The 27,599-nt window shown below is 36.6% G+C and overlaps 1 protein-coding gene across 1 annotated transcript; it reads left to right on the forward strand.

Annotated features, from left to right (window-relative positions):
- The first annotated feature begins 1,334 nt into the window (after window positions 1-1,334).
- LOC145683669 (uncharacterized) lies at window positions 1,335-19,186 on the forward strand. Its single transcript, XM_081755018.1, has 2 exons — window positions 1,335-1,511; window positions 16,253-19,186. The coding sequence occupies exons 1-2, from the start codon at window positions 1,427-1,429 to the stop codon at window positions 17,008-17,010; spliced, it is 843 nt and encodes a 280-aa protein (XP_081611144.1). The 5' UTR covers window positions 1,335-1,426; the 3' UTR covers window positions 17,011-19,186.
- The last annotated feature ends 8,413 nt before the right edge of the window (window positions 19,187-27,599 follow it).

Consider the following 27,599-nt stretch of genomic DNA (forward strand, 5'->3'; position numbering starts at 1 on the left):
CTTTCTGTCTGTTCCAAGCTTAAGATATGAGTGAAGGGAGATTAAGAACCAATACTAAAGAAACTAAGTCACTACCTAAATGGTTGAGTTCATTTGATTTTGAGTTTAACGTCCCTTTTCAGCAGCGAGGCTATATGAGACGTGGACCAACTACTGATTAACGTGGAATCCGAACCACATGAGCTCCCACCGGGAATCGAACCCGGGTGTACGCTAACCGCTTAGCCATGGAGGAGCTCACACTACATAAATGGATAACAATAAGAAAATTGTATAAAGTGTCATGAGCCGGTCAGTACGGGACTGTATACCTACTTTTGGATTTGGACCGCCCTGTATGTACTGTACATATAAATATGTTTTTATATATTTGTGCATTTAGAAGGTAAAAACTCTAAAGGGGGCGGCGAGAACCAAGACTATGATAGTTATATCATGAGTTTACAATTTTACATGGTCCTGCAGAAGTTTCCAACTTAACTCTCTCCCGTTGCGCAAGGTCGCTCATCACAGGGGGCAAGGTGGGGCGCTCGCCCCCTAGAGAAAATTGTAATTCGGAATATCGAAAACCCAATAGAATTTTTAGAATAGTTACAGCAAAATTTGAAACTATATTTGAAATGTCGCTTTTTTCTTGACTCTCCTCTTGGAAACCACAACATGGGCGCCCTTGTCCGTTGGGTACTATTGCTTGGTTGGACGTTGGTATTGTGGACCTCAAATATTTTTTAACACATTGGATAACAGGAAAACGGCAACTGAAACTATAATGTTTCAAAAATATTCCAATAAAGAATAAAAGACAACTCTTACTATAAAGTTTCAAAAATACACAAATAATAGCTTCAATTCTTTTTGTGACTCGAAAAACTGAGGGGGCCTAGGCCCCCGATTCTGGGCTAGATCCGCCAGTGTATCTGGGAAATTTAAAAGTGTCATCTTTTTAAAAGTCTGTGATATGTTGATGCTAATTTCGTCCCGTAATAATAAATATATTTTTGCTGGGACGAAAAAGAAAAAAAAAACTATATTATGAAGGTGTCCGTAATGAGAGAGATCCATTAAGAAAACTGCATTTTACTCTACAGTCTTGCAACAACACAGGATAAGAGCTCACAATTGGTCCTAATGATTTTCCTAACGCAAGCTACTTGTGTATATTGAGCTAATCATTATAATCTACAAATATTTCTGAAGCTTTACAGATAAGCGATAAAAGAATTTTCGTTGAGCTTTTTAAAATCGATAATTAAAGAAAAACATTTAGCATAACATATTAGGGCAAAACTTGCGAAATAATGTGCAAAAAGTTATCACACGGCCAGGCTTTATCTTTACGAAAGGTTCTCTGTTGATATAAAAGTTTGTTTTACATACAGAACAATTGTTATTTACTGAGAAGAACATAAACACAATTGACACAGAGATGAGTGTGAAACTTCACCTTATATTTTTGTTATTTGGAATTATAATCAGTATATCTGCTGCTAAACATAAGAACAATAAACTTGGTATGTATACATATCTTATTTCGTAGATAAACATTTTTGATATTTTTTTTTGGTAGAATAATAAGGGTACACTTTATTATTAACTTTAAGGTACCAAATTTCACAAAATTAAATCCCCACGTTAAGCGGGTTTGCATATCCAGGCTCCTAACTATGAAAACATTTACGCTCACTTCAACCTCAATCATTTCACGAATTCAACCTGTTTTACGTATGTGATTAGGACACAATATCGATTGTGATTTATTCTAAAAACACCTTTATACATTGCAAGAGCTGTAACGTCCAAATATTTACTGAGAACTCATAGTCGTATCGGAATAAACAAAAGCGAGTATGGAACAGTAAACTGCTTTCACAAAAGGCAAAAGAACACGTGCAAAGGCATACAAAACGGTCGAGTGGTTTGGGTCGATACACTATCAATCACATGTTTGTGTGTTCAAACCCGGTAGTAAGTTATTTCTTTTTTAAGTGTCTTCCTATTTTCATCCGGAGGCTGAAAATATTTCTTTGAGTAACTCATTGAAAACTTCTTTTGTTTCAAATTCGATTAGAACAGAACATTATATGAATTTCGAATCTTAAATCCATAGCTTAAAAAAAAAAAAAAGAAAGAAAGAAAAGAAAAGAAAAGAAAAACATGAAGTGTACTCACTACTCCATTATCCTCTTATTTGTAACGAAAAACTATTTATAAACAGTGGTAACTTCAGAAAATTATCCTCGGGGGGAATTTCAATATGCGGGTGGAGGGCAAACCTTGGTAGTCCACATTGAGCACGATCGAATATATGGTCCTGAAGGCGGAAATTTCTTAGCTCGAAAGGGGTCTCAAATTCTCCGTCAAATTACGTCCTGAAAGTATCATTGCTTAAAAGCTTTTCGTAGCAAATATAATATTACACTTGTTTCTCGTTTTACATTTAGAATTGGTAAAATCATAACTTACAGAGGATTATAATAAAAGCATAAAAATTACAATACCAATCATGTATAAATTATCCTGTAAGTTACCAACTTTGGGTCAAATTAAAACTCAAATATTTGTTTTCGGATTGCACTTAGAAGTAAATCCTTTCTATATAATCCTGATTGGAAAGCCATGTATAACTATAAATAATTAATCAATATTTATACAAATATTTTTTTATTTTACTATTTTTACTATTCAATATTATATAGACTTCATTTCCAAAATCAAAATCTCGAAAATGTAGGCTATATTGTACGAGTGCAGATTCGGAAATAAATGATTATTTATCATATATATTGGTCTCTATTCGAAATTCTATTTAATCGAATCCGAAAAGAACACAGACAGAAACATTGAGAACAGGTGAGAAAAAGAGAGAAAAAGGTGCTGTACCCGGCGGAGACTCGAACTTACTTCGAATGGTGCTTTATAAGCCGAACGCCTTAGACCACTCGGCTATGGTAACAACTAGTGATTGTAGCAAAGGCTTCGAGTAGTAGTTCCTATTACAGAATAACGTTTTCTATTGCCTAAAATTTAAACCTCATTTACTTTGATATAATATATCTATTAATTTGTTTCATGAACACGTTTTCGTTACTTTGATGAATGATGTATGTTGTTGATATAGATTCTATTACACGTTCTTTCGTAAATATTATAGAAAGTATCAGTGTTATTTATGATCTTTCATGGAAATTGACTGGCGCATGTGCAGTACACAGACAGTTCAATTGGAAGGCGAGGAAGGAAACGCTAACACACTGTTAGAATGTTTCCCTCACAAGCAGTAGTTCCCAACCGAGGGACGACGGGACGCATTTCCTCCTATGGGGTGGCGTGAAGGGTTTACGAAGTCCCTTCGTTGTGTTATATTTTTTGAATGATTATGCACAATATACAGTCACATCTTCTACACATTTGGAAGTGGTAAATCGTCCTCCACACACAGTGATTGTTGCTTTTCTAATATTATAAACTGGAACACTTTTTATTTCAATAGAATATAAAAGTTTCCATGGGAGGGGTTACAACCCCCTGGGTCTTTGATATGTCACCGCCTAAACTGTAACTTTCAAGTTAGAATCGAAAAATGGAGACATGTGACCTACTAAATATATTTTTAGTTAATTATACATTTTCATAAATAAAATATCCACAATTACAATGACAGTAAATGCTATGTAATTATTGTAAATTTTTGTACTTTCATTTTCCCTCTTTCTTCTCAACTGAGCTTGAAAAATGTAAAAATGGGAGGTTAAGAATTTCAAATATTACGTATATTTTAGCGTATTACGAAATTATAATTAATAAAATCCGGCAGGATCACAAACAGAAACGTCAAGAAGAGGTAAAACCAAATTGTTCTGTGGTGGGATTCGAACTACTCTTGAATGGTGCCTCAGAATCTCTAGCCGAATGCCTTAGTCCACTCGGCTAATGTCACAAGTTGAAAATATAGTATTTCTAAGCGTGTTTCGTGTTCAATCTTTTGTTACAGCATGAAATTTATTTTGTATTCTCTGAAGTTTAAGCCTATTTTGGCCTGATGTAATAGTCTGCTGAAATTGTTTTATGTTTACGGTATTCTTTACTTTGACGAATGATTTTGTTAATATAGGTTCTATTATGTATTCGTTCATAAATATTACAACAATTGTCAGGATTATTTATGATCTTTCATGAAAACTGACTGGTGCATGCGCAGTAGAAACAGAAAGATGCACTTTACCGACATTTGTCATACACGCCAGAACGCAAATATCTAACAAGTCCTGAAAATGCCTCGCTCTAAAGGTTGTGGAGAACTGTCTGTTGCTCTGAGAGGAGAAATCATAGGCCGAGCAAAAATGGGACAAACTGTGCCTCAGATTGCTAGAGATCTGGGATGTGACAAGAAAACGGTCAAGAAATGGGTTCAGCGACATGAAGAAGGTGGTGAATGGTTCAGGTCTCGGTCAAGAAGTGGAAGGCCAAAAGTGACAACTGCAGCTCAAGATCAAGCTTTAGTTACAGAAGTAATCAACTGACCTCTACGCCACACGTCAATCCTCTTGGACAAAGCCAGAGAATATAATTGTTCTCACGAAACAATAAGAAGAAGATTATTGGGGGCTGGTCTACACTGTTCAAGACCCGCTAGGAAGACTCTCCTGACTGAAACTCACAAGGCCAGACGAATGGAATGGGCACAGAATAACATAACCCAACCTCAGTCATATTGGGACTTAGTCATCTGGACCGACGAGAAGGTTTTCAAGTCTAACCAACAAGGCAGAGTTATATTGTATAGACCGCGCGGAACCAGGTATGCTGAACAAAATATTATCAGAACTTCTTGTTCAGGACGAATATCAGCACACTTTTGGGGATACATGACGGCTGCTAGTCCTGGAGATTTGGTTGCGGTGCCTGAGAGAATGAACAGCAGTGTTTACATTAATATCCTCGAAAATACGTTGTTACCGTCCTTAGAAAGAAACTTCCCCGAACAGGAAGAATATATATTTATGCATGACAACAGTGCTGTTCACACTTCCCGGCAAACACGAGAGTGGCTAAGTGAACATCCAGAGTTAATTTGTATTGAGTGGCCCCCTCTATCCCCAGATTTGAACCCAATTGAACATCTCTGGGCCTACATGGTGCAAGAATGGGAAGAAAGACGTGAAGACAGAGACCAAACGTTTCTTCAAAATCATGTTATGGAACTGTGGCAACATTTTCGTGACACACCGTCGTATTGCTCGAGACTTGTATCTAGTATCCCCTCCAGACTTCAAGAAGTTATTGACTCTGGAGGTGATTGCACGAAGTACTAGTGTGTTATTTTTTGTGTAAACATTTATTTAAGTTTCATTTATTTATTATATTTTTTCAAGAGCAATACTTTCGTTCTTCATTCTTTTCCTTTTCTTGTTTACTTATTAGTTCGTTAAAACGTTAAGGAAGAGTAGTATATCTTCAAAAAGTATTTGTGAATTTACTTTGAACGATTCTAAGAATACATTTACTTTTTTTTTCTCACTCTATATCATGCCCAATATTACTTTCATTTCAGTTAATTAATAACTTTATTTCAAATCTCGGATAAAAGTGTTATTGTCTTTTTATCGATGTTTTTCCTTTTGATTGTATAATTTCTTGTTTCATTGAATTATCTCAATTCGAATGAATAAATCACATTTTGTTTATTGTCCCTTCCTTAGCTAGGTTCGAATTCGAGAACAATGTGGTGTAATTTACGTTCTTTATTCTTCATATTGTGTAGTAATGACAATATTAATTATTTTTCATGAGTCCAGTTGATCAGTAAGAACTTGGACAAACATTAACCTGGTGATTCTTTACGCAATGACAAGCGTAAAATTCATTTTAGCTGTTCTTTATACTTCACAGCGATGAAACATTCTAACAGTGTGTTAGCGTTTCCTTCCTCGCCTTCCAATTGAACTGTCTGTGTACTGCGCATGCGTCAGTCAATTTCCATGAAAGATCATAAATAACACTGATACTTTCTATAATATTTACGAAAGAACGTGTAATAGAATCTATATCAACAACATACATCATTCATCAAAGTAACGAAAACGTGTTCATGAAACAAATTAATAGATATATTATATCAAAGTAAATTAGGTTTAAATTTTAGGCAATAGAAAACGTTATTCTGTAATAGGAACTACTACTCGAAGCCTTTGCTACACTCACTAGTTGTTAGACGTAATTTGACGGAGAATTTGAGACCCCTTTCGAGCTAAGAAATTTCCGCCTTCAGGACCATATATTCGATCGTGCTCAATGTGGACTACCAAGGTTTGCCCTCCACCCGCATATTGAAATTCCCCCCGAGGATAATTTTCTGAAGTCACCACTGTTTATAAATAGTTTTTCGTTACAAATAAGAGGATAATGGAGTAGTGAGTATACTTCATGTTTTTCTTTTCTTTTCTTTTCTTTTTTCTTTTTTTTTTTTTTTTTTAGCTATGGATTTAAGATTCGAAATTCATATAATGTTCCGTTCTAATCGAATTTGAAACAAAAGAAGTTTTCAATGAGTTACTCAAGGAAATATTTTCAGCCTCCGGATGAAAATAGGAAGACACTTAAAAAAAGAAATAACTTACTACCGGGTTTGAACGCACAAACATGTGATTGATAGTGTATCGACCCAAACCACTCGACCGTTTTGTATGCCTTTGCACATGTTCTTTTGCCTTTTGTGAAAGCAGTTTACTGTTCCATACTCGCTTTTGTTTATTCCGATACGACTATGAGTTCTCAGTAAATATTTGGACGTTACAGCTCTTGCAATGTATAAAGGTGTTTTTAGAATAAATCACAATCGATATTATGTCCTAATCACATACGTAAAACAGGTTGAATTCGTGAAATGATTGAGGTTGAAGTGAGCGTAAATGTTTTCATAGTTAGGAGCCTGGATATGCAAACCCGCTTAACGTGGGGATTTAATTTTGTGAAATTTGGTACTACTAGAAATAATTCTTAACCCTGCAACCCTCGCGCGGGGTAAATATGACCCCAGAGGGATATTTTTGTTTGGCTCTCCTAGACAGTTGGCAATTCTGACCCGGTCACCCTACTAGCTGTCTGTTGTATTGTCTACTTCAAGGCCAACAGTTAGTTAGTTGTTTACTGCATCTCCTTCGGTCGGTGCAAGAGGTTCTGTGCGTCTGGGTGGGGTCACTGTGACCCCACGCGATAGTTGATACCTAACACCGCGCGAGTGGTGCAGGGTTAAATTAACTCTTTCACAATTTTTTTTTTCTTTGTATAGTTTTGCAAAAGATTTTCATTGGAGATCATGGCAATACATCAGGGGTGCAACCACAGGTGTACACCTTCGGACCCCTGAGAATATAGGTGTGAGAATTTAAAAATTACTTATAGCTTTTATTTCCGACTGTAGAACAACATCCGTTCGATACTGCATAAACATAATAGGCCTTATGCAGAGTCGTTTTGACGTATGATTAGAGCCGTACTAAAGAGTTCGACTAAGATATATTTCCTGCAGTAGTCAGTCCTTTAGTATGACGCTAAGCATATGTCAAAACGACTTTGCATAAGGCGGAATAGGTCTATCTTGTATTATTGGACCGCCCCCAAACCTTAGAGCCCCTTCCCCTCAACGATAATTTCTGGGCACGCCCTTGCATGACATCGATTTTGTACAGGTGAAGTTATTGCCCTATTTAAACACGGTAATAAATATCGTTTTTCTATACATATTATTATTTTACTCCTTGAGAACCATGCAAACATACTATTCTAAAAAAGAGAAATGGTTCATATCTTACCAAGATGTTACTTAGATAAGATAATAAAAATACTTACAGAAGTATTATTTATGAGTTTTCGATATTGCTTTTGGATACGTAGCTTCTTGTTAGAGAGCTAGTTACATTTCTGTGCAACAGATGGCACAGTAATCAACTTTTACCACGCAACCAGAGGAAGATACGGGAATGAAAGAGGAAACAATCAAGAAATTGACTTCATGACAACCACTGGATTATATTGTAAAAGTGTAAATCGTCCCGTATTTCCTACAAACTCGTGGTTTATTTGCAACTTTACAAATAAGAAGTTGAGAGGAGTCACCAGAAATAAGATAGACGCTTTCTTTTTCCTTTTCTTTTTTTAAAAAAGTAAAATAGCGAAATACCTGAAAGCTCATATTTTGTTAGCAATTTTCCATTGCAATAGGTATATTTGCAGAGGGAAGTTATTGCATGATTGACCCACAAGTGTAAGGAAGGTGAGAGCGATACGGAGCGGAAACAGGCGAATAGAACGGAATTAAGGAGCAGAATAGGCCGGAACCGTTCCCACGAGTCTAGTGGTGCCCTCTCGGCTGGTCTAGAGTGGCTAGTGCGTTCTTCTTTGGTGTACGTGGTCCCGCGATCGATTCCCAGTGGGAGAACCTTTGGAACTTCAACTCTCCTCGATGTTTGTGTGTGTTACATATCCCTGTCGTTCTAGATTACTGGAAAAACAAATAAAACATAGTAATAAGTAGTTAGTCAAGTTGCTTAGGAATGTTCGGTAAATGAGTTAACTTTAAAAAGAAGAAGTGGCTAGCATACGCGCCTGTGGTTCATTAGGTTCCCGGTTGGATTCCCGGTGGCAGAGTTCTGAAATTTGAACGCACTACGTCGTTCAGATTCCTCCTTAAACTGTACAGTACGTCCATTTCTGATATAATCTCAGTGTTGAAAAGGGACGCTCAATTCCAACCAACCAAAACACACTGATTGTGAGGTTATTAGGGCGCCGATTTCTCTGAAAATTTGGGGGGGGGGGCATTGAGATGAAGAAGGTATATATATATATATGTGTGTGGATTTTGAGACAAATTGCACTCAAATTATGCCAAATATTGTATATTCATAAATACAGTAGGGGCCCCACATGAGCTTTGGGGAGGGGACCCTCCGGCCTCCCCGGGATCGGCGCCCTTGGAGGTTGCTATTGTCTGGAAGAGTTAATTGTTAAACTCTTAACACAAACTTACTCATCTTTAAATGAACACGTAATTTCAGTAAAAGTATCTACTTTCACTAAATCCTACATCATGTATTTGTTACCTATCTTAACAAATCGCTTCGTACTATATCCTCATTTTTAGTTTTACGTCCCACGATTATTCCCTGTGGTTAATGAGACAGGTGATTAGTGAAAGTTAATTAATTATTGGAGAAGTGGAGAAATGAGAATATAAGAGGATACTAGAGAACCCCAGCAAAACCAAACCCACAGACACTATGTTACCCACCACAATTTTACAAAGTTTTGTGTCGACCCAGCCCGAACCTCGCACTCAATTTGATTTTGACTTGATTTTTAGTTGACACTCCCTTTCAGCAGCGAGGTTATACGAAGCGTAGACTCATGGGCGTCTCTGGCGGGGGGGACGGGGGGGACGCGTCCCCCCCAATATTTTGAAGTGACACAATCTAAAATTCCACTGAGATACTAGCAGTTAGATCATTTCCTTTGATGTCCCCCCCAAATTTTACATGCCAGAGACGCCAATGCGTAGACTTACAGGTTATCGACGGATCCAAACCACATGAGCTTCCACCAGGAATCGAACCCGTCTTGAGCAGGCCCCTCGCACCCGAGATATGTCTCTGTCACTAAGCCACCATGACCTGTAATGTAAATAATATGTATTTTTAGAACAATACAACTCAGTTAGCGTACACGCATTTGGCGTGGGAGACCCGGGTTCGACTCCCGGCGGGAGCTCATGTGGTTCTGATTCCACGTTAGTCAGTAGGTCCACGTTTCATATAGGCTCGCTGCTGAACGGAATGTTAAACTCAAAATCAACTCGCGTTCACCTCTGGTGCTTGGGGTCCCGGGTTCGATCCCAGCTCCCTCCAAGTGGACAAACACCGTGTGCGTGGGTTTTCTCGGGGTTCTCCCGTTTCCTCCCACTTTCTTCATTCCACCATTTTCATTCATTACTCATCATCACCGTCTCCTTTAGCCTAACCGGCATAATCGTGGGACGTAAAACTCAAAGATTTAATTTAATTTTTCAAAATCAACTCAACTCAAAAGAATACAACGGATGTCAAAAAGTAAATGTATTCATAGTGGACTCTCAACTTTGTGGTCTTTTTTTTTTAAAATATAAAGTCGACAATAGAATATTAGTTGGTAAAACAATGGATAACAATCTTCCCAGTATGACTGCTTATAGAATTGAGTTGAGTTGATTTTAGTTTAGCGTCCCGTTCAGCAGCGAGGCTATATGAGACGTGGACCTACTGAGTAACGTAGAATCCGAACCACATGAGCTCCCGCCGGGAATCGAACCCGGGTTTCCCACGCCAAAGGCGCGTACGCTAATCGCTTAGCCACGAAGGAGCTCTGCTTATAGAATGTTTGTTGCTAGTAGCCTCATTTTAATTTCACCCATGGGAGGCATGGGTATTCGCTAGTAGAGTGGTTACCTCTGGTGTGTGAGGTCCCTGGTTAGATCCCCGACATGTAAGTTTGTGGTAGACAACATCGTGGGTTTTCTCGAGTACTGATGTTTCCTTCCACATTCTCATTCTACCGATTCTTCCATTATCATACACTTGCCTTAATCATCTGCCTCCCTTAGCTTAACGGGCATAAACGTGGGACGTTTAAATAAAAGATTTCATTTCAACAAGTGACAACAAAGCAAATACTGGGGCCGCGGTGGCTCAGTAACAGAGCGTTCACCTCTGGTGCATGAGGTCTTTGGTTCGATCCTAGATCGCGTTGTGAGCTATGTGGGGGACAAACACCGTGCTCGTGGGTTTCCTCGGGGTTCTCCCGTTTCCTCCCACTTTCTTCATGTTACTCATTTCTCATCATCACCGTCTCCTTTAGCCTAGCCGGCATAACCGTCGGAAGTAAAACTTAAAGATTTCATTTCATTTCAGTGGTGCACCCAAGGAGGTTTCGGCGTTAAAATCCCCCTTGAGCAAGATATTGCTGAAAAAATAAACATTTATTACGTTAAAGATATATAGGCCTATATAGAAAAATAACACGTGTCCTGAAATAATATGAAATTAAGAATTTGAAGCTCCCCTTGCTGCGTACAGCATTAGATATAGCCTAATACTAGAATATTTACATAAACATTTTCCCCCATACATATACAACTTCATGATAACTTCCCATTCAACATCATTGAATAATTTTGCTATGCATGGATCATAATTTAGTAACTTGGTTCAATTTCTTCTTGAAACATAATATTCAACAGCGGTTTGCAATTTCTTGTTTGTCTTTAAGCCTTAAAAATCTATTATTTAGTCTTAGTTAATGAGCATTTAGCTCACACAACAGCCTTTTCAGTGTGATATACAGGTATAAACACTCACTGTATACCAATATACATTGTAGTCGATTTTTGAGTTACAGAACTTTAGAAACCTTTAAAATTGTTGATTGCGTTTTACTCACAGAATGAAAGAAGCATACCTTAATGTTACAGATGATTGAGTTGAAAATAATTGTTTTCGAGTCGAGAGTGAGTATTAATGATCAAGCCGAATGACTTATGCATTGTTAGTGTGCAATCTCCAACAGCGTTTAGGAATCTCTATTTGATTTAGTTTTGTGTATAGCCTACTATAAAGAAATGTAGACAATATGTATCTTGTGTCTGCAAGCAGTGACACATCGAAGGGGTACCGGGTTTTAAGCCTCTCTTCAACAAAATATTATGGAATAATAAAGGTTTACGACATAAAGAATGCATACAAAAATAGTGCATGTTTTAAAATGATATGAACTTGATTATTGTTTTCTCCTTCATAATATTCTGTGCTTCCCGGAGTACACAGTTAAAATAGGGTGTTAACCATCATCATCATCATCATCGTCATAGGTATTCTGCCTTTATTAACAGGTCACTTGCCGCAGCTGAGAAGCTTCCATGCTCCACGGTCTTCCGCTAATTTCGTCTTCACGTATGATCTTTCTTTTTCAATCATCCATTAATTATAATCTCCTTTGGCTCTTCCCTCTCTTTGCTGTCACCATACCCTCTACTACGTCCCTCATGATACAGTTCCTTCTTAACCAACGTCCCAACCAGTTTCTCTTCCTCTTCTTAATAATATCTAATATTGTTCTTTTGTCCTCTACCATTTCTAACTCCTTCTCATTCGTTTTCCGCTCGACCCAACTAATTCTTTCCATTCTTCTCCACACCCACATTTGTTGAAGTTCTATCAATTGCTTCCCTTATATGAATGGACTGGAGTTTAGCGTCCCTTTTCAACAATGAGGCTATATAACATGTGGATCTATAGTTTTAGGTAGAATCCGAAACTACAGTAATGTGTTCAAATTCTTCAAGGCTCTCTCACCGCGTGATCTTGCGAATCAACAGCTTCTGCGCTAACCACTAATCAGCGGTGAGAGCTGCTTGCTTAGTTAGCACGAGGAAGATATTAGCGTCCACAGTATGTGTATATAAAAATAACAATAAGGAGGATTCTTGCGTTTCAAATTAACACTTCTGATATTTTAAACAATTGTCTCTGAGGCTATGCTATTTTATTTAATCACCCTTCTCCAATGCTTAGGTGTCTTGGAAACCTCTTTAAAAATAAAATAATCTCTTCTCATTTTAAAATTGTAACGTGTATTCCGTGTTTTTATAACTAAGAACCAGTGGTGCCCACCCCCCTTATGTCCATGACGCACCCCCCCCCAATTGTCTACCCGTATGTGTTCTTCCATGAAAAAATCTTCTTTTCGATTAATTTTTACACTCCATCAAACATATTTATACAGATTTTTACCCCCCCCCCCAAATATTTCAATGACGCACTTTGTGTCATAGCCCCCCCCCTTGTGGGCACCCCTGTAAGAACCATGCTATAACAGGAAATCAACCTCCGTGAAGCTTCCGCGCCATTGAAGCACTAATGATCTCTTCTAGTTCAATCGTGAGTGCTTCTTAGAGCACCAATTTCCAAAGTTCGTGCTTCAGTAGATGGGATGCTAGAAGCAAAAAACTTTGGGAGCCTGAGGTGAAGTTACCCTCCCCCTCAGAAAGTAGTGACGATGAAACCTAGAGCAACTGATAGTGCATTGTTAGTGCTTCCAGGAAACACTAATAGTTTCGTTACAAATCATTAGTGCTCTTGAACTTGGAAATTTGACCGAATCAAAAATTTCCCATGTATTTCTTATGGGAATTTCGTGACATATAATTGACCATATCTACACTAGTAGTGAAGTATTAACAAAACTATTGATGTTTCCTGGAAGCACTAACGATGCACTATCGATTGCACTAGGTTTCATCGTTAGAGCTTTCTTGGAAGGACCAATGTGGTTAGCCCTCCGAAAGATTTTATTTTTGCTGCTAGCGTCCAAACTATTGAAGCACTAATGTTGGAAGTTGGTGCTCTAAGAAGCACTAACGATTGCACTAGAAGAGATCATTAGTGCTTCTATTGAGAGCCAACTTCACGGAGGTTTGTAATGATTTAAAACATTTTGATTATTTGTAATTTAATAAATTAAAATTATGTATAAGTTAAGTTTTAATTGATAAATAATGTATTATTTTAAAGTTTGTAAGTGTAAGTATGATAAATAATGTACAGGGTGGCCTAAAAGTAGGTATACAGTGACATCTAAATCTTAATTACAATTTTCAGGCGCACAAGTGTTCGAAATGTCCTCAATCAACATTTCAATGTTTTTCAAACCTACCCAGAAGGCTGCGACGCATTTCGACAGAAATACTGAAGATATTCAAAAACACAACGAGAAAAGAAGTACAAACAAGAAGTTATTGTAATACTACGCCTGTATGCCTACTTTTGGGCCACTCTGTATAATCATTAATGTATTCATAACAATTAGAAAGTAAATCGTTAGTCTTTTGTTCAAAAATCTAGTGAAATGAACACTATAACTATACGACACTGGTATGATATACAGAAGTAACTGTAATATTATAATTAAAATTATTAATATTATATAAACAGTAACTTTTTACAGACAGTAATGTTTTTTTGACTACTGTGGTTGAATTTGACTACTACATTCAACATTAATTTTCATAATTTAAGACAGTTATCATCTCATAACAGTGAAAATTGTTACTTTAATTTTATGAATTATTTTTTTCATAGTCTTAATTTTTAAAACTCTAATTCGTAAATTTTGTCATTAATTTTATCAACAATCCATTTTAAGGTTTCTTAGGTAACTTCATGATTATTGAATTACGTGTATACATTCACAGTATGGTATTACCTGGGGTTACTCCAGAGAGGTCCAAAGTTGATGGGAGGGATTTCTGCAGGGAATTTTCCCGACATTCTCCCAGTTTTCCCTGATCAAGTACGTTATGGGCCCCCATACATAGCACCTCTGGAAAACTTGTTTCATGATGAAGAGAATGAACTATAAACCATGACTTTCTAATGAACAGTGTTGATGCAATAGCTATTTCACTTCGTGTCTACGAATTTCTTTATACTAACAGGGTCAATGGGCCCGAGGGACTTACTCCGTTGTTCATGGCACCTAATTTTCTGTGCATGAACATATCTTTGTTATATTTATCTAATGGATTAGGTTTGATTGGGAAGTTCCGTTGACAGGTTCATGTCCGTTCCTTGTGAACATTTTCAACATTACGTGCATTTTTCTTTCAATCAAGGCTTTATCAATACTAAAGGTGATGCAAGCATGACGTTATATGACGTAAGAGTGCAGTGTTACAATCTAAGAACGGCAGACAGAAACACAGTGAAGACAGAAAGGCAGAGCGTGACGTAGGAGAGCAAGTGTTGCCAACAAACATGTAATCCACAAGTAGCATCTCTGCAAACTCATCGACTACCCTATCGATGGTTTTATTTATCTGTTACAACTGCTTTTTATCAATATTACGTTAACTACCAGCTCGTTTCCCTGTCCGTTTGGTTTACTGAGAAATGATGCAGTAAACTGTGGCAGTACAGCTCATTCAGTTGAAAAATTACTGATGAAAACTTTCCTCAGCGAAGTTTGATTCTCTACCGGACCTAGACAATTCGTGAAAAACAAAATTGTTCACTTTTGAGTCTTGCATTTTCCCAGACCTCCGAGTGTTTGTTGTTACTTGGAAACTGCAGTGTCCAATGGGCATATCCCAGCTTTCATTCCTTTCATGATCTTAACTTACGTCTTCCGCTGATGCGCGAAATCTGCTTTCTCATCAGTCAGGAGTAAATCTTCCGTCGCCTATGATTTTTAGAGTAATCGGTAATTCTTGTAAAATCATACGGTACGAGCCTGCCTTACTAAAAATAATACGAAATTTACCATTTTTCTTTTGCTTGGTTATTCATCAGTGAAAGGAGATAATGAAATGCAAGTTACCACAATTATAGATAATGCTATTCTACAACATAAAATATGAACCTGAAGAATGTTCAGTGTTGTCATCCATAGCAATTACAGTGTTGCCAGAAAAACAATTTCCCTAAAATCTGAGTTAAGGCAGCGAGTAGAGGAACAAACTCAACTGCATTTGGTTACGTATCATATTGTTTTGGTTTCTTGTGAACTACTTTTTAATTAACATTATTATTTAGTTTTAATAACTGAATGTTAAAACTATTTTGTTTATTACAAACTAAATAATACTATTATTTAAAAAGTAGTTCACAGGAAACCAAAACAATATGATACGTAACCAAATGCAGTTGTGTTTGTTCCTCTACTCGTTGCCTTAACTTAGATTTTAGGGAAATCGTTTTCCTGGCAACACTGTAATTTCTATGCATGGCAACAATGAACATTCTTCAGGTTCATATTTTCTATTGTAGAATAGCATTATCTATGGTTGTAGTGACTTGCATTTCATTATCTCCTTTCACTGATGAATAAACAAGCAAAAGAAAAATGGTAAATTTTGCATTATTTTTAGTAAGGCAGGCTCTTAAACAACAAACGTCGAAAGTGCTTCTCACTTCCGGCGATTTGACATTCCATGCTCTGACTTAAAAAACACGAAATAAATTGCATGAACATTTCACGCAGGGTATATAATATTTATTTTAGAATCATAATGTTATCCATGATACCTCCAAGAAGTTGCTGTGTATATCGTTGTTAACGGCAAAAATTGCCCAAGAATTCACTACAAGTATAGGTTAAACTAATCTAAACTATCTTGGACTTTAGATCTACCTACAGACAATACTAAATGCTTTCTATTTTATTTCAGACGTATACGTTGTGAGGCGTCTTCGAGAACCGTTCCCGTCAGGAATCACCAATGACCATCACATCCAACATCCTGAAATACAATCTCTAAAACTTCCTTTACCCTGTGCTATGGACCCAGATTGTATTCTCGAGAAAGCTACGTCGTCCAAATCGCCAGCTGTAACAGAAGCTTTTCTACGGGCTGCCTCTCGACGTGGTGATCCCAGCCAACGCAACTACCCACGAAAGAGAATTGTGTATCGACGCAGAAGAATATCAGCACCTTTTAATCGACCCACTTTCCACAACTTAGCCGATAAACCGGTAATGCTTGTTAGGGACATTTCTTCTTATAATGGTGATAGAAATATTTCTAGTTACTATTGCTCTCAAGGGTTATCCTGTCTTAATACAAGCCCCAGATACCAGGACATCCGTGAAGAACTCATGGCCGGAAAGAAGCAGGCGTTGCTATTCTATCCCAGAAACAACTTAATTCGTAAATTATTCCCCAGGAAGAGACCAGCAGTTAACAATTTTGTGTTTGTTGAAAATTTGACTTTGGCTGATATTAGAGAAATTACTTACTTTACCATACCTTGGTTGTTAATTAGAGATGTTGATGACTTTCAGCAAATTCAAGGAAACCTTCCACTTTTAGCTGTGGGACAAATTGAGGTCACTCCTCATGAAATTGTGTTAGACTCGTTTGATATTTATGACTACAATAAATCTGCACTGCCATCTGTTTTCCCTCCAGAATATCAAGTTGTGTAGCTATAGTTTTGGATAAATTATTACATTTAGCATTATAAATAATTTTAAGTACCCGTAGCAACTTAAATATTTTGTAAGAATAATATTACAGTGTTATGATGTAACAATGTTGTCACTTTCGTAATAAAAGGTTTTCCACGTTACCTTTAAAGTGCGTAATTATTATTGAAAATGTATGTTCTATAAACATAAAACGAACCTTCATTTTTGTGAAAGTATTATTGTAGGCACTTTATTATAATTCTGAGAGACTAAAATTAGTTTATACAGTTTTAAAAACGGTATATATTACTAATTAAAGCAGATAGGTATGCATTTTTTTGTGGTATGGATTGTCCTTTACAGGGGGGACAATCGGGGCGATTACCCCCTCCTCTTCAGAAGAGGAAAGGATTACCCCCTTTCTCATTTTATATATAAATAAAGCCCATCCCAGAGTTTGGAGCTCTTTAAAGTAGCTCTAAGTATAGTCCCCGGAACGTAGCATGGCAGATCAAGGTCACAATGTGCTGGCCGAGGAGAGCTTTCACATTATTCTGTTCCAGAGTTGGTAGGGTAGTTAGCTACTTTGCACTGCAGAATGTACGCTGCAGTGTCGCAGAGTTATGAGGTATGCGTCTGTGTATAAAACACAAACATAATATTCTAGTAAATATGCGAAAATATTGTCGCTCACATACCGAAATTATGTTTGTTACAAAGTATTCATTGATGTAGGGAGGTGAAAGTTTCGTTATTTTCTGCCCAAAGGAGATGTGTTTTACGACAAATTTGTGCTATTGTTCGTGTCAAATTAAAGATATAGAGTTTTATTTATTTCAAATCGTGTTATTTTTTCGGATAGTTGTAATAAAATTTAAATATATTACACAATTTCCCAGATTAAAATATAAATGCCGTCATTTTGAATGAAATCATGCACTTCGATTTCTAAATAAATTTCAGGACAGAAATACACACACATATGTCATTATTAATTTATTTTTATTATTTCTACTATAAAGATTCTTTTTTTTTAAATCTAGTATTAATCCCTCTGTGATTGACTGTACTTGTTGTTATTGGATACTGAAATAATTGTGTATGGCTGGCAGCACTGCCGGTTATTGGAAAGCTGATTGAAGCTAGGATTGCTGTTCAGAATTCGTCAGCTTTTGCAGTGACCTTGAGCTGCCATGCTACTTGCCGGTTACTATAGCAGTACCACAACCCACTGCTCTCCCAGAAGTCAGTCCTGGATCCGCCCACTGCAAGGGTGTAAATGTTCGAAATGGTCCCCTTAATCCGTAATACATCATCGGCAACAAAACACGAGAGACAGTCAGAAAGTTTCCTGAATATTATTCTAGCTTTGGCATTTGAGATGCAATCACAATAGTTCTTGTATCTACAGTACAGTTCTTAGATTTGCTAATTATGAATTTAACAAGTATTAACACGTCATAAGAGGCAAAGTACGTGTAATGTAGGTAAACGAAGGAGTTTGAGTTTGTGGTGATCAGTGGGTGTAATTTCACAAATCGAGCAAAGCGCAAACATCAAGTTCATGTGAAAATTGGTGAAAATCTGCTTCAGAGACTTTGGTAGTCTTAAAAACAGTTTAGCACCATCGGATGTTTGGCTCTTCCCAAAGCTAAAAATTGACCTTTTCCGTTTCGCCGACGCAGAAGAGATCAAAAGGGAACTTTGGTCAGTGTTTCCATAAATTGCAGGAGTGGCGAAACAAATTTGGGTGTCAAAGGTGCCAACTTAGAAGATGATTAACTAAATGTGTACTTATATTGTGGTAATAAAGAGCTAGAACGAAATTCCACGAACTTTTTGATTGTCCTTTGTAGAAGAAAGAGTCGTGTCGATTGTACTATTTCTAATGGCACAGCATCACAGTCCGACTCAATTTGCTTTGTCAGATATTTTAATGTTTGCGTTGTTTCGGTGTACAATGTGTTCTTCATACTTTCACAAAGAAAGAAGTTTAGGGGATCGAGGTGTATAGTCCGCGGTACTTTTTTCGTCCTATCCTTCTCGCAGGAAATGTGCAATCGATGAAATCTCTGAGATAAAAGTGGCATGGCACATAATCCGTTTTAGGAGGGTGCCCGTAATATTTTCTTCATAATTATCTGTTTGTCTTTTCTTTTCACTATGGATGTAATAAATTATTTGTAATTTTGTAGTTAGTTGGTTTCCTTTAACCATATATACACTGTCCTGAGTGAGTGAGCGTGTGAATGCATGATAGATTTAATATAAGTAATTTTAGTGATATCATTTGTTGTATTAACATCTGTAATATATGTGTCGTGTTTTAATATATGTGTTAAGGTAAATAACCTAGGTCATGAAGGACCGTCACTAATGGTTTAAATCGGCTCTAGGAGTGAAACAAAAATAGCAGGATGAGCCTAAATACGACATCTTTCTTCCAGGAAGTTGAAATTCTGATTGATGCGATACATAAATTCATATTGAGTTTATAAGTGTGATTTTTTTTTTCCTCTTGACTAATTCATATGTGTGGTCGATCCTAGAGAACAGAGTTCAGATGCTGGATGGTTATCAATCACCGGTTGGAATAACAGTACAAAGAATGATTTCACCTTTCTCGTTTCCAGGTCTAGGTCTGGGCAATCCCACGGTCGTGGTGCCTGGAGCTAGGTCTGGGTGGTATGAGGGAACATGTGTCTATTCCGAAGCATTCCAAAGTTGATTAGTCGTTAATAACATTTAGAATGATTCACCTTTCAGCGACTTTCCCGACCTTTTACTATATTTCCGGAATTATCCAGTAATCTGTTTCTTATTAAAATACCCTATTTCTTTTCTTTCTTCTTTTCCTACCTCCTTCTTTTACCCTTCTACTTTCTTCTCTTTCTTTTCTATTTCTAAATGAAAGAAAACGGAGTCATGATTGAGAGTAGTCGCTATTGGCACGGTCAATAAGTTGTTTAGATGAGTTTTCTTCGGGAGTCCGATATGGAGTAATCAACAATAGCAAGAAAGTTTATTGGAATTTACTTTATTGGAAAAATAATCCGGATTTCAATCAGTAGGTGATGTTTCGTAATCGTCCTCGTTAAAGAGAATTAATTTTAGCGACTTCTCTCCAGTACATTGCGCACTTTATTATTATTTTTTTTTCGTTTTTTTTCGTTCTCTTTCAATATTGGCTAACCGTGACAGGACCTGTTGCCCTGGAAACGGCGGTTTCTATGGCAACGGACAAACATTTTTCTTTCAAAGATACCAGTACCCATTTTCATTGATATAAAAAAAGTCCTTAAACTACACATGAGAAAAATTGTACTTGAATTAAGGAGATATTCTGTTTCAAGGACTGTATATGTTGAGATACCCTGTATGTACTAACTAATGGTAGTAACTCTACTCACAATTCTGTCAGCAAATTCCCATCTAATGGTCCGCATAAAAATCTTCTGATACCTTATTTTTGGTTACTAACAGAAGACATAATTCAGAAAAAGGCATAATAATCATCTTGCTGTATTGACATTTGGAAAGAAATATCCTCTAAAACTAGCTTCTGTAGTGAGCTCCAAGGCTAAAAGAATGTCGGAAATGCTCAACATTGTGAGAGATAGCTTTATGGGATCAAATTAGTACAGTAAACAAGCAAACAAACCAACAAGGGCAGTGGTGGCTCAGTGGTAGAGCGTTCATCTCTGATGCTTGTGGTCCTTGGTTCGATCTCCGCTTGCTCCAAGTGAACTTTGTGGTGAAGAAACACCGTATGCATGGGTTTTCTCGGGGTTTTCCGTTTCCTCTTACTCTCTTCATTCCACCATTTCATTCATTTCTCATCATCACAAGTCTCCTTTAGCCTAGCCGGCATAACAGTGGGATGTAAAACTTGAAGATTTCTACAAACAAACAAACAAAAAATTTGGGAATGACGGTCAATAAAACATGCCAAATCATAAATAGAAGGAGACGTAAAAAATAATAAGAATAATTTTAAAATATTTCCAGAAATACGTGATTTTAGCAGAATTGCGATCTCTGTCTATGTTTTTCATATCTCTGGAAAGGTTTCAGATATAAAATTTCTGTAAAAAATGAAATCTTCCAGTTTTACATTCCAAGGTTATTCCGTGTAGTGTAAAGGAGACGGCGATGATGAGAAATAAATGAAATGGTGGAATGATGAAAGTAGGAGGAAACAGGAGAACCCCGAGAAAACCCACTCACACGGTGTTTGCCCACACAAAGCCGACTTGGCGCGAGTTAGGATCGAACTAGTAACTCACGCACCAGAGGTGAACGCTATAACTGAACCACCAAGACCCCATCAAATTGCTGTAGAAGGTGTTATGATCTTTACACCAATTAAGAACCATCTGTATGATCTGATGTGATACTTAACACGTTTTTCTAGAGTGTTCATCTCTGGTACATAAGGTCCTTGGTTCGATCCCAACTTGGCAAGTGGATTTTGTGGTGGACAAACGTGTGTGCGTGAATTTTTCTCGGGGCTCTCCCGTTTCCTCCCACTTTCTTCATTCTACCATTCACTCATTTCCCGTCTCCTTTAGCCTAACCAGTGGGACGTAAAACTTAGAGATTTCATTTCATTTCATTTTAACACTTTTTCTAAATAAATAACTTTGAAAGAAAAATCAAATTTTCAATCACCTTAAGTCTGTTTCTATTTGTTCTAAATATATAATATCATAACTACAATATTCGACACTAAGACTCACTGAGTGTTCATTGCAATCTCACTTGTGCTATTAGTTTTCTAGAATCCTTCAAAGTGCACGTTTGTAATACTATAATGCTCTTAGTTTGAAACACAGAATAATAAATGTGGTACTGTAAGTTTCCTTTTAAAATAAACATTTGAAATATATAATCTAAGGTAGTGCCATTTGAGAAAAAGTAAATCTTCATATTAGATTGACAACATTTGTTATTAGTTGGTATTAAAGAGTATGTCAAGCAATGTCTACCAGCCGATATTTGCATCTTCAAAATTTCAAAATTTTCTATTTATTAATTTGAAATTACAAGAATATTTCAAGATAAATGGACTACCCTGTATATATTTAACACTATGTGGCATTACTTATACTGGTTTGAGATTTTTTTTTAAAAAAAAATATGGCGCCTAAAGGCAATGCACCGATCAAATGTCACTAGCTGAAATGTTGACGATATGTTTATGGTATTACCTGACCAGGATATTAATGCGGTTTTTCGTGGAGGGCGCTAGTGTTGTGTTTACATCAGTTTCTAGGTAAGCGCGGTGAGACAGGGGAACGGAGAGCGTCACTCTGCAGTGTATCCAACGATTTTCAAAAGTTGCCGTTTACATGTTATAATTAGCCTAATCTGTTTCGCTTAATAAAGAACTCCATAAATTATATAGTTGTTATTGAATGCAGTAATGGTTATTCCTGCAGTAATGCCGATGTATTGTGGATAATGGCATGTGCATGGAAATTAACAATTTAAGTACAAGATAGCACACAAGTGAATTTCTACCGTGTATTAAGCAGATTATATAAACAAATTGATTACGTTTTATTTGATTTCATTATAAAACAGTAGAAACCTGTAAAACTCAGTAATAAGATGTTAATGACTAAAAGATTAATGAAGGGTTGATAGCTTAGATAATTGCACAATATCTTGTAACTAAGTTTAAATTAAGTTAAGGCTCGCGATGCTTGTGTTTGTTTTAAATGTATGTTTATCGATTGACAACTAAATTATTTTCTTGAGTTGTAGCTAAGAAAGAATTCCGATACGTTTCCACTCGATAACTGTGGAAGTTCTCTTCGTTGGTCTATTGGCTAGCGCATGTGTCTTTGTTGTACGTGGTTCTGTGAGAGCCCAACAATTAATTTTACAATCTTTCACTTTCATTATTCATCTGTCTCCTCTAGCATAAAGAGCATAATCATGGGACGTTAAACTAAAGAAATTTCATTTCATTTTTTCGATGAATGTGAACCATTTGGGGGAAAAGGAAGTAAAGAAGAAATTTTCCATAATTTTTTAAAGGGCTGCGGGATTGGATAGCTTGTCTTTCGGGATTGCCTTGTGAAACCTGATTACAATGCATCTTTCTTTTAGGATTATTATCGTAATCCAGCCTTTTGGTAAATATGAAATAAAAGTATCGATAAAACATCAGCGTATGGGTAATGTAAGCATAAATATCATTGGTTCAATACACAATAAATTCACAAATTTTATTTATGAGTATAGAAATTCCCTTTGAACTCCCTCTGAATTTCTTTCAGACCCTAGGTCTCTTGTGACAAAGAATTAATGAATTGTCAGGCTCCCCACTTTAAATTTTAATCGCTCCCCTACCGCCCCCAATGTAACATTGGGTTTATTTCTTTTAAATAAATTTTTCAAAATATGGTAGAAATACTGGATTTTTAAATTACCAAATCATGCTAAATAATGACAGGTTAGATATCAGAGAAAGTTATCTTTATCTACCATCTTAATTAGGGGCGGATCCACACCTCCTTCGGAGGCGGTAAGATTATCAGTTTCTCTGTCACCAGTCTTTTGCAGCACATCCGAAAATGATCTCAATGCAAATTTGTTACTGAAGGTACTGTCAATCGATCGATCAGATGGTCCAAATTGGTAGCAATTTCGAAGACGACTTGTCTCAAAACTACACAATAAAACTTGCTTTAAACAATGAAAGCGCAGTTGCCAAAGTATTACTTTGATTCACAAAGATGAACTTCGAGGTTTTGTTAACAGATGAAGTAGGAATTCCTTACACTCTAATGCTACGAAGTTCTCAGTGTTCCTTTGTACAACACTGAGGTTAGTTTATTCGCAAGTTATTGCCAAACTAATATGGAGGGTATATGTACTTTTTTTTTGCAGTCCCTTAAAATTTTCAGAAAATAACTTACATAACTTTTGAAATTGTGTTTGTCTTAACTTGAACATATGCGTGAAGTGATTTATTATGAACAGGGAAAAAACAACTGTGATAGATTAATTACAAGTAATCCGGTTAGAAACACTGTTGTTTGTATTTTAGTTCCAAAACCTGCCGCCCGCACTCGTTCGCTGGTCAGGATATAACACATACTTTAGTATTTTATTTCAAAACACAGAGCTGATATGAATTCCACAAGGGAAAGTCATATTACTTTTAGTTTTCGTTAGTTCATTGTATTGAAATACTGATGTAATTAGAATAAATGAATGAATGATTATGGTTTAGTTTGAAGCGTCAGAAGCGAGGCTATTTGTTACCTCGACGATAAGGACAATGGCCGACACATATTTATATACAATGGGTGTGCAAGCAATTCCTTACAGGGTATAATTCCGAAAGATGCTCTCAACCGAATTTTCAGAAATACTCTGCCTGCAGGATTTGTTCAAGTAGACAGAAGGTAAGTTATAAAACGTTCTGTGATGTGTTTTTTTCATGGCATATTTAATGTTCTATCACTTATAACGTGTTCAGTGCTGTCAATCCTTAACTTTTGCCTACTTTGAACCCATCTTGAAGTCAGAACATGTGATAGTTTCTAGAGAGCTTGTCTAGGTAATATACTCAGTAAAGAATCTCTTGCATATCTTCTGCACGTTGATGGAATATGCATTTTTCATGTGTATATGTGTAAGTTCCTTTATATTGATACGGATCCCTCTCCACATTTTCTCGAATTCAAGTTAGTGCGTGTTAAAATTTAGATTTCTACGTTTTTCGACAGTCCTAGCTCTGAAACTATGTACATTTCTTCACAGATTCATATGAACTTCTCTTATTTTGATGTGGGGAATCATCTCTTACAATATATATTGCAGGAAAAAAATATCCACCCTATATATAGATATTAGGGTGGTCCATAATTTTTGATTTCCGAATTTCTTTGAACTCACACCCGAAAATGGTTCCATATGGGACTAAACTAAGCCAGGAGAAAAATTAGCTTCATTGAATAATATTAAATGGTGCCCCAAGCGACCTAAAATTTTGAATCCGATTACAGTACATAGTATATGAAAAAAATCTGGAATAAACTCATGTAATTTAGAAACGGCTAAAGGGAATATAAAGACACCCTGGATAATAGAAATAGAGGAAGAAAGATACCTAATTTTGTATAGTACAGTCATAGCGGCCATCTTGAAATCCGCCATCTTGGATCCAGGTCAAAATTTTCAAATAGGAAGAGGGTCCTGTGACGTATCGTTTTGAGGTATCGTTTTACCAGAAGCACAAATCTGGCGCTATTTTAAAGATAGCTTTAGTCGTGTAAGAATTATTACCTGTAAAAAGATTTCTCCTTTTCAGAGGTAATAACATTTACACGGCTAAAAGTAAAGACATGAGTTTGACGCGAAAAGAACGCAAGGGATATGCATGGCTTCAAAAGGAAGAGGAACACGAAAGAAAATGCACTTCTGAAAATAATTTGTTTGAACTTTATACACCAAAAGACATGGTGCAGTTCAAGTAATGAAGAGGAAAACCCAGTTGAGAATGTTAGAAAAAATGTAAATATGGATGCGTGTGTGCCCGGAACCTTCAAGAGATATAAAAGGGGAAAAACTAATTTTATTATAAAAGACTAATTTTATTCCTTTGTTGCTCTTGATCGATAAAAGGTCACTGACAGAGCAGCAATACATATTCTGACAGCGACGGCAGAAGCATTAGGCCATAATGTAGAGGAACTAGTAATAAATGGGTCTTTTATTCACCGATGTTGAAAGAAAATTCGTAGCTAAGTTGCACAGAACTACAGAAAACAATTTCAGAGTGCATCAAGTGCGTTAGTTGTGCATTGGAACGGAAAACTACTGCCGAATTTGACTGGCAGAGAGACTGCCGACAGGTTATCAATAATTAATACAGGAAATGGTCATGAGAAGATAATTGGTGCTCCCATTTTGTCGTCATCAAGAGAAGAACATATTGCTTCCAGTATAGTACATTCGCTTGAAGAATGTAACTAGATGAAGTTCGTGCAGGCAGTTTATTGTGACACTACTCCCTGCAATATGGGTCATTTCAACGGTGCTTGCATTCTGCTAGAGCAGTAGCTCAAAAATAACCTTCTATACCTTCCTTGTAGACACCACATTTATGAATTAGTTTTAAAATGTGTATTTGATATGTATTGTGTTTCGTTTGCATTTGGACCGGACGTTCTCCTATTGAAGTGTTTTCAGTACGAGTGGTCTAAAATAGATTGCACTAACATTATTCCAGGAATTGATGATGATGATGTAAGGAACAATATTTGCGATGTAAGAAATGAAGTGTTGAATTTTGCTATAAAACTTGCAGAAGCAGGACACCAAAGAGACGATTATAGGGAATTTTTAGAACTGACCATCATATTCTTGGGTGGGATACCTCCTTGAGGAGTTTTCTTTCGTTTGCCTGGAGCAATTCACCATGTAAGGTGGATGGGAAAAGCAATCTACTATTTAAAAATATTTCTCTTTTGCCAACAATTTCGTTTAACGAAGCAAATAGAAACTGGTCTTCGAAGAGTATGCATTTTCTGATACGGCTATATGTTCAAGCTTGGCTTAAATGTGATCAAGCATCCCATTCATCATTACAAGACCTGCAATTTTTGCAAGGTTTGTACAGTTATAGACAAATAGATGCTGCATTATCTGAAGTGGCTCTTTCTAAATTTTCACGCCAACTCTGGTACTTGACGGAGGAACACGTAGCATTGGGGTTTTTTGGTGATGGAGTTACCATAATGGAAAAACAAAAAATGGTTGAAAGAATTAAAACTGTAATGGGAAACCGTGAAGCAGCAAAGAGGCTTGACGCAAGAGGTGATACCATAAAAATTCTTGTGAAAAGAAAAATTAGTGATTTTGCTACAACAAACACACAAATTTTCTTAGATAAATTAAAATACCCAAAGGGTTTCTTGAGTGTGATCCGATTTCATGGTCAAATAACAATGACTATCTTTAATGAAAGACAATAGTTTATTCATCCACGTAACAAACGGTGCAGCAGAAAGGGGAGTGTAACTAATAGAAGATTACAACAACGTTCTTACGAAAAATGAGAAGCAGACACAGTTTCTTTTGCAGATAGTGAAGGCCAACAGACAATCTTTTCCTAGATGCTACAAAAGTGAACTATGTACCAAATAAGATTCATAACTTACCAAAAAGCTACTACATAAATAAGGGATATTTCAATTTCTTCCAAGTTATAATTTTTCTTTTTCCTCATAATGGTCTATGAGTTACCTTGATGGAAAAACTTATTTGTAGTTCAAAGCGAAACAAGGGAAGCATTTTGTTTTTTACACGTAATAACTCTTACATGAATATAGGTAACTTGAAAATAATACCAGATTTGCGCTTCTGGTGAAATGCTACCTCAAAAAGATATGTCACATGGCCCTCTTCCTATTTAAAAATTTTGACCTGAATTCAAGATGGCGAACTTCAAGATGGCCGCCATGATAATGCTATACAAGATTAGGTTGATCTCTTCCTCTAGTTCCATTATCCAAGATATATTTCCATTCCCTTAAGCCGTTTCTAAATTACAAGAGTTTATTCCAGCTTTTCCCCATATACTATTT

This window comes from Thermobia domestica, chromosome 4 (assembly GCF_964235325.1).
Source record: "Thermobia domestica chromosome 4, izTheDome1.hap1.1, whole genome shotgun sequence".
Lineage (NCBI taxonomy): Eukaryota > Metazoa > Arthropoda > Insecta > Zygentoma > Lepismatidae > Thermobia > Thermobia domestica.

Coding starts and splice junctions, on each gene's coding strand:
- LOC145683669 (XM_081755018.1), top strand. CDS start 1,427: ATGAGTGTGAAACTTCACCTTATATTTTTGTTATTTGGAATTATAATC. Junction 1,512..16,252: donor ACATAAGAACAATAAACTTG/GTATGTATACAT, acceptor ATTTTATTTCAG/ACGTATACGTTGTGAGGCGT.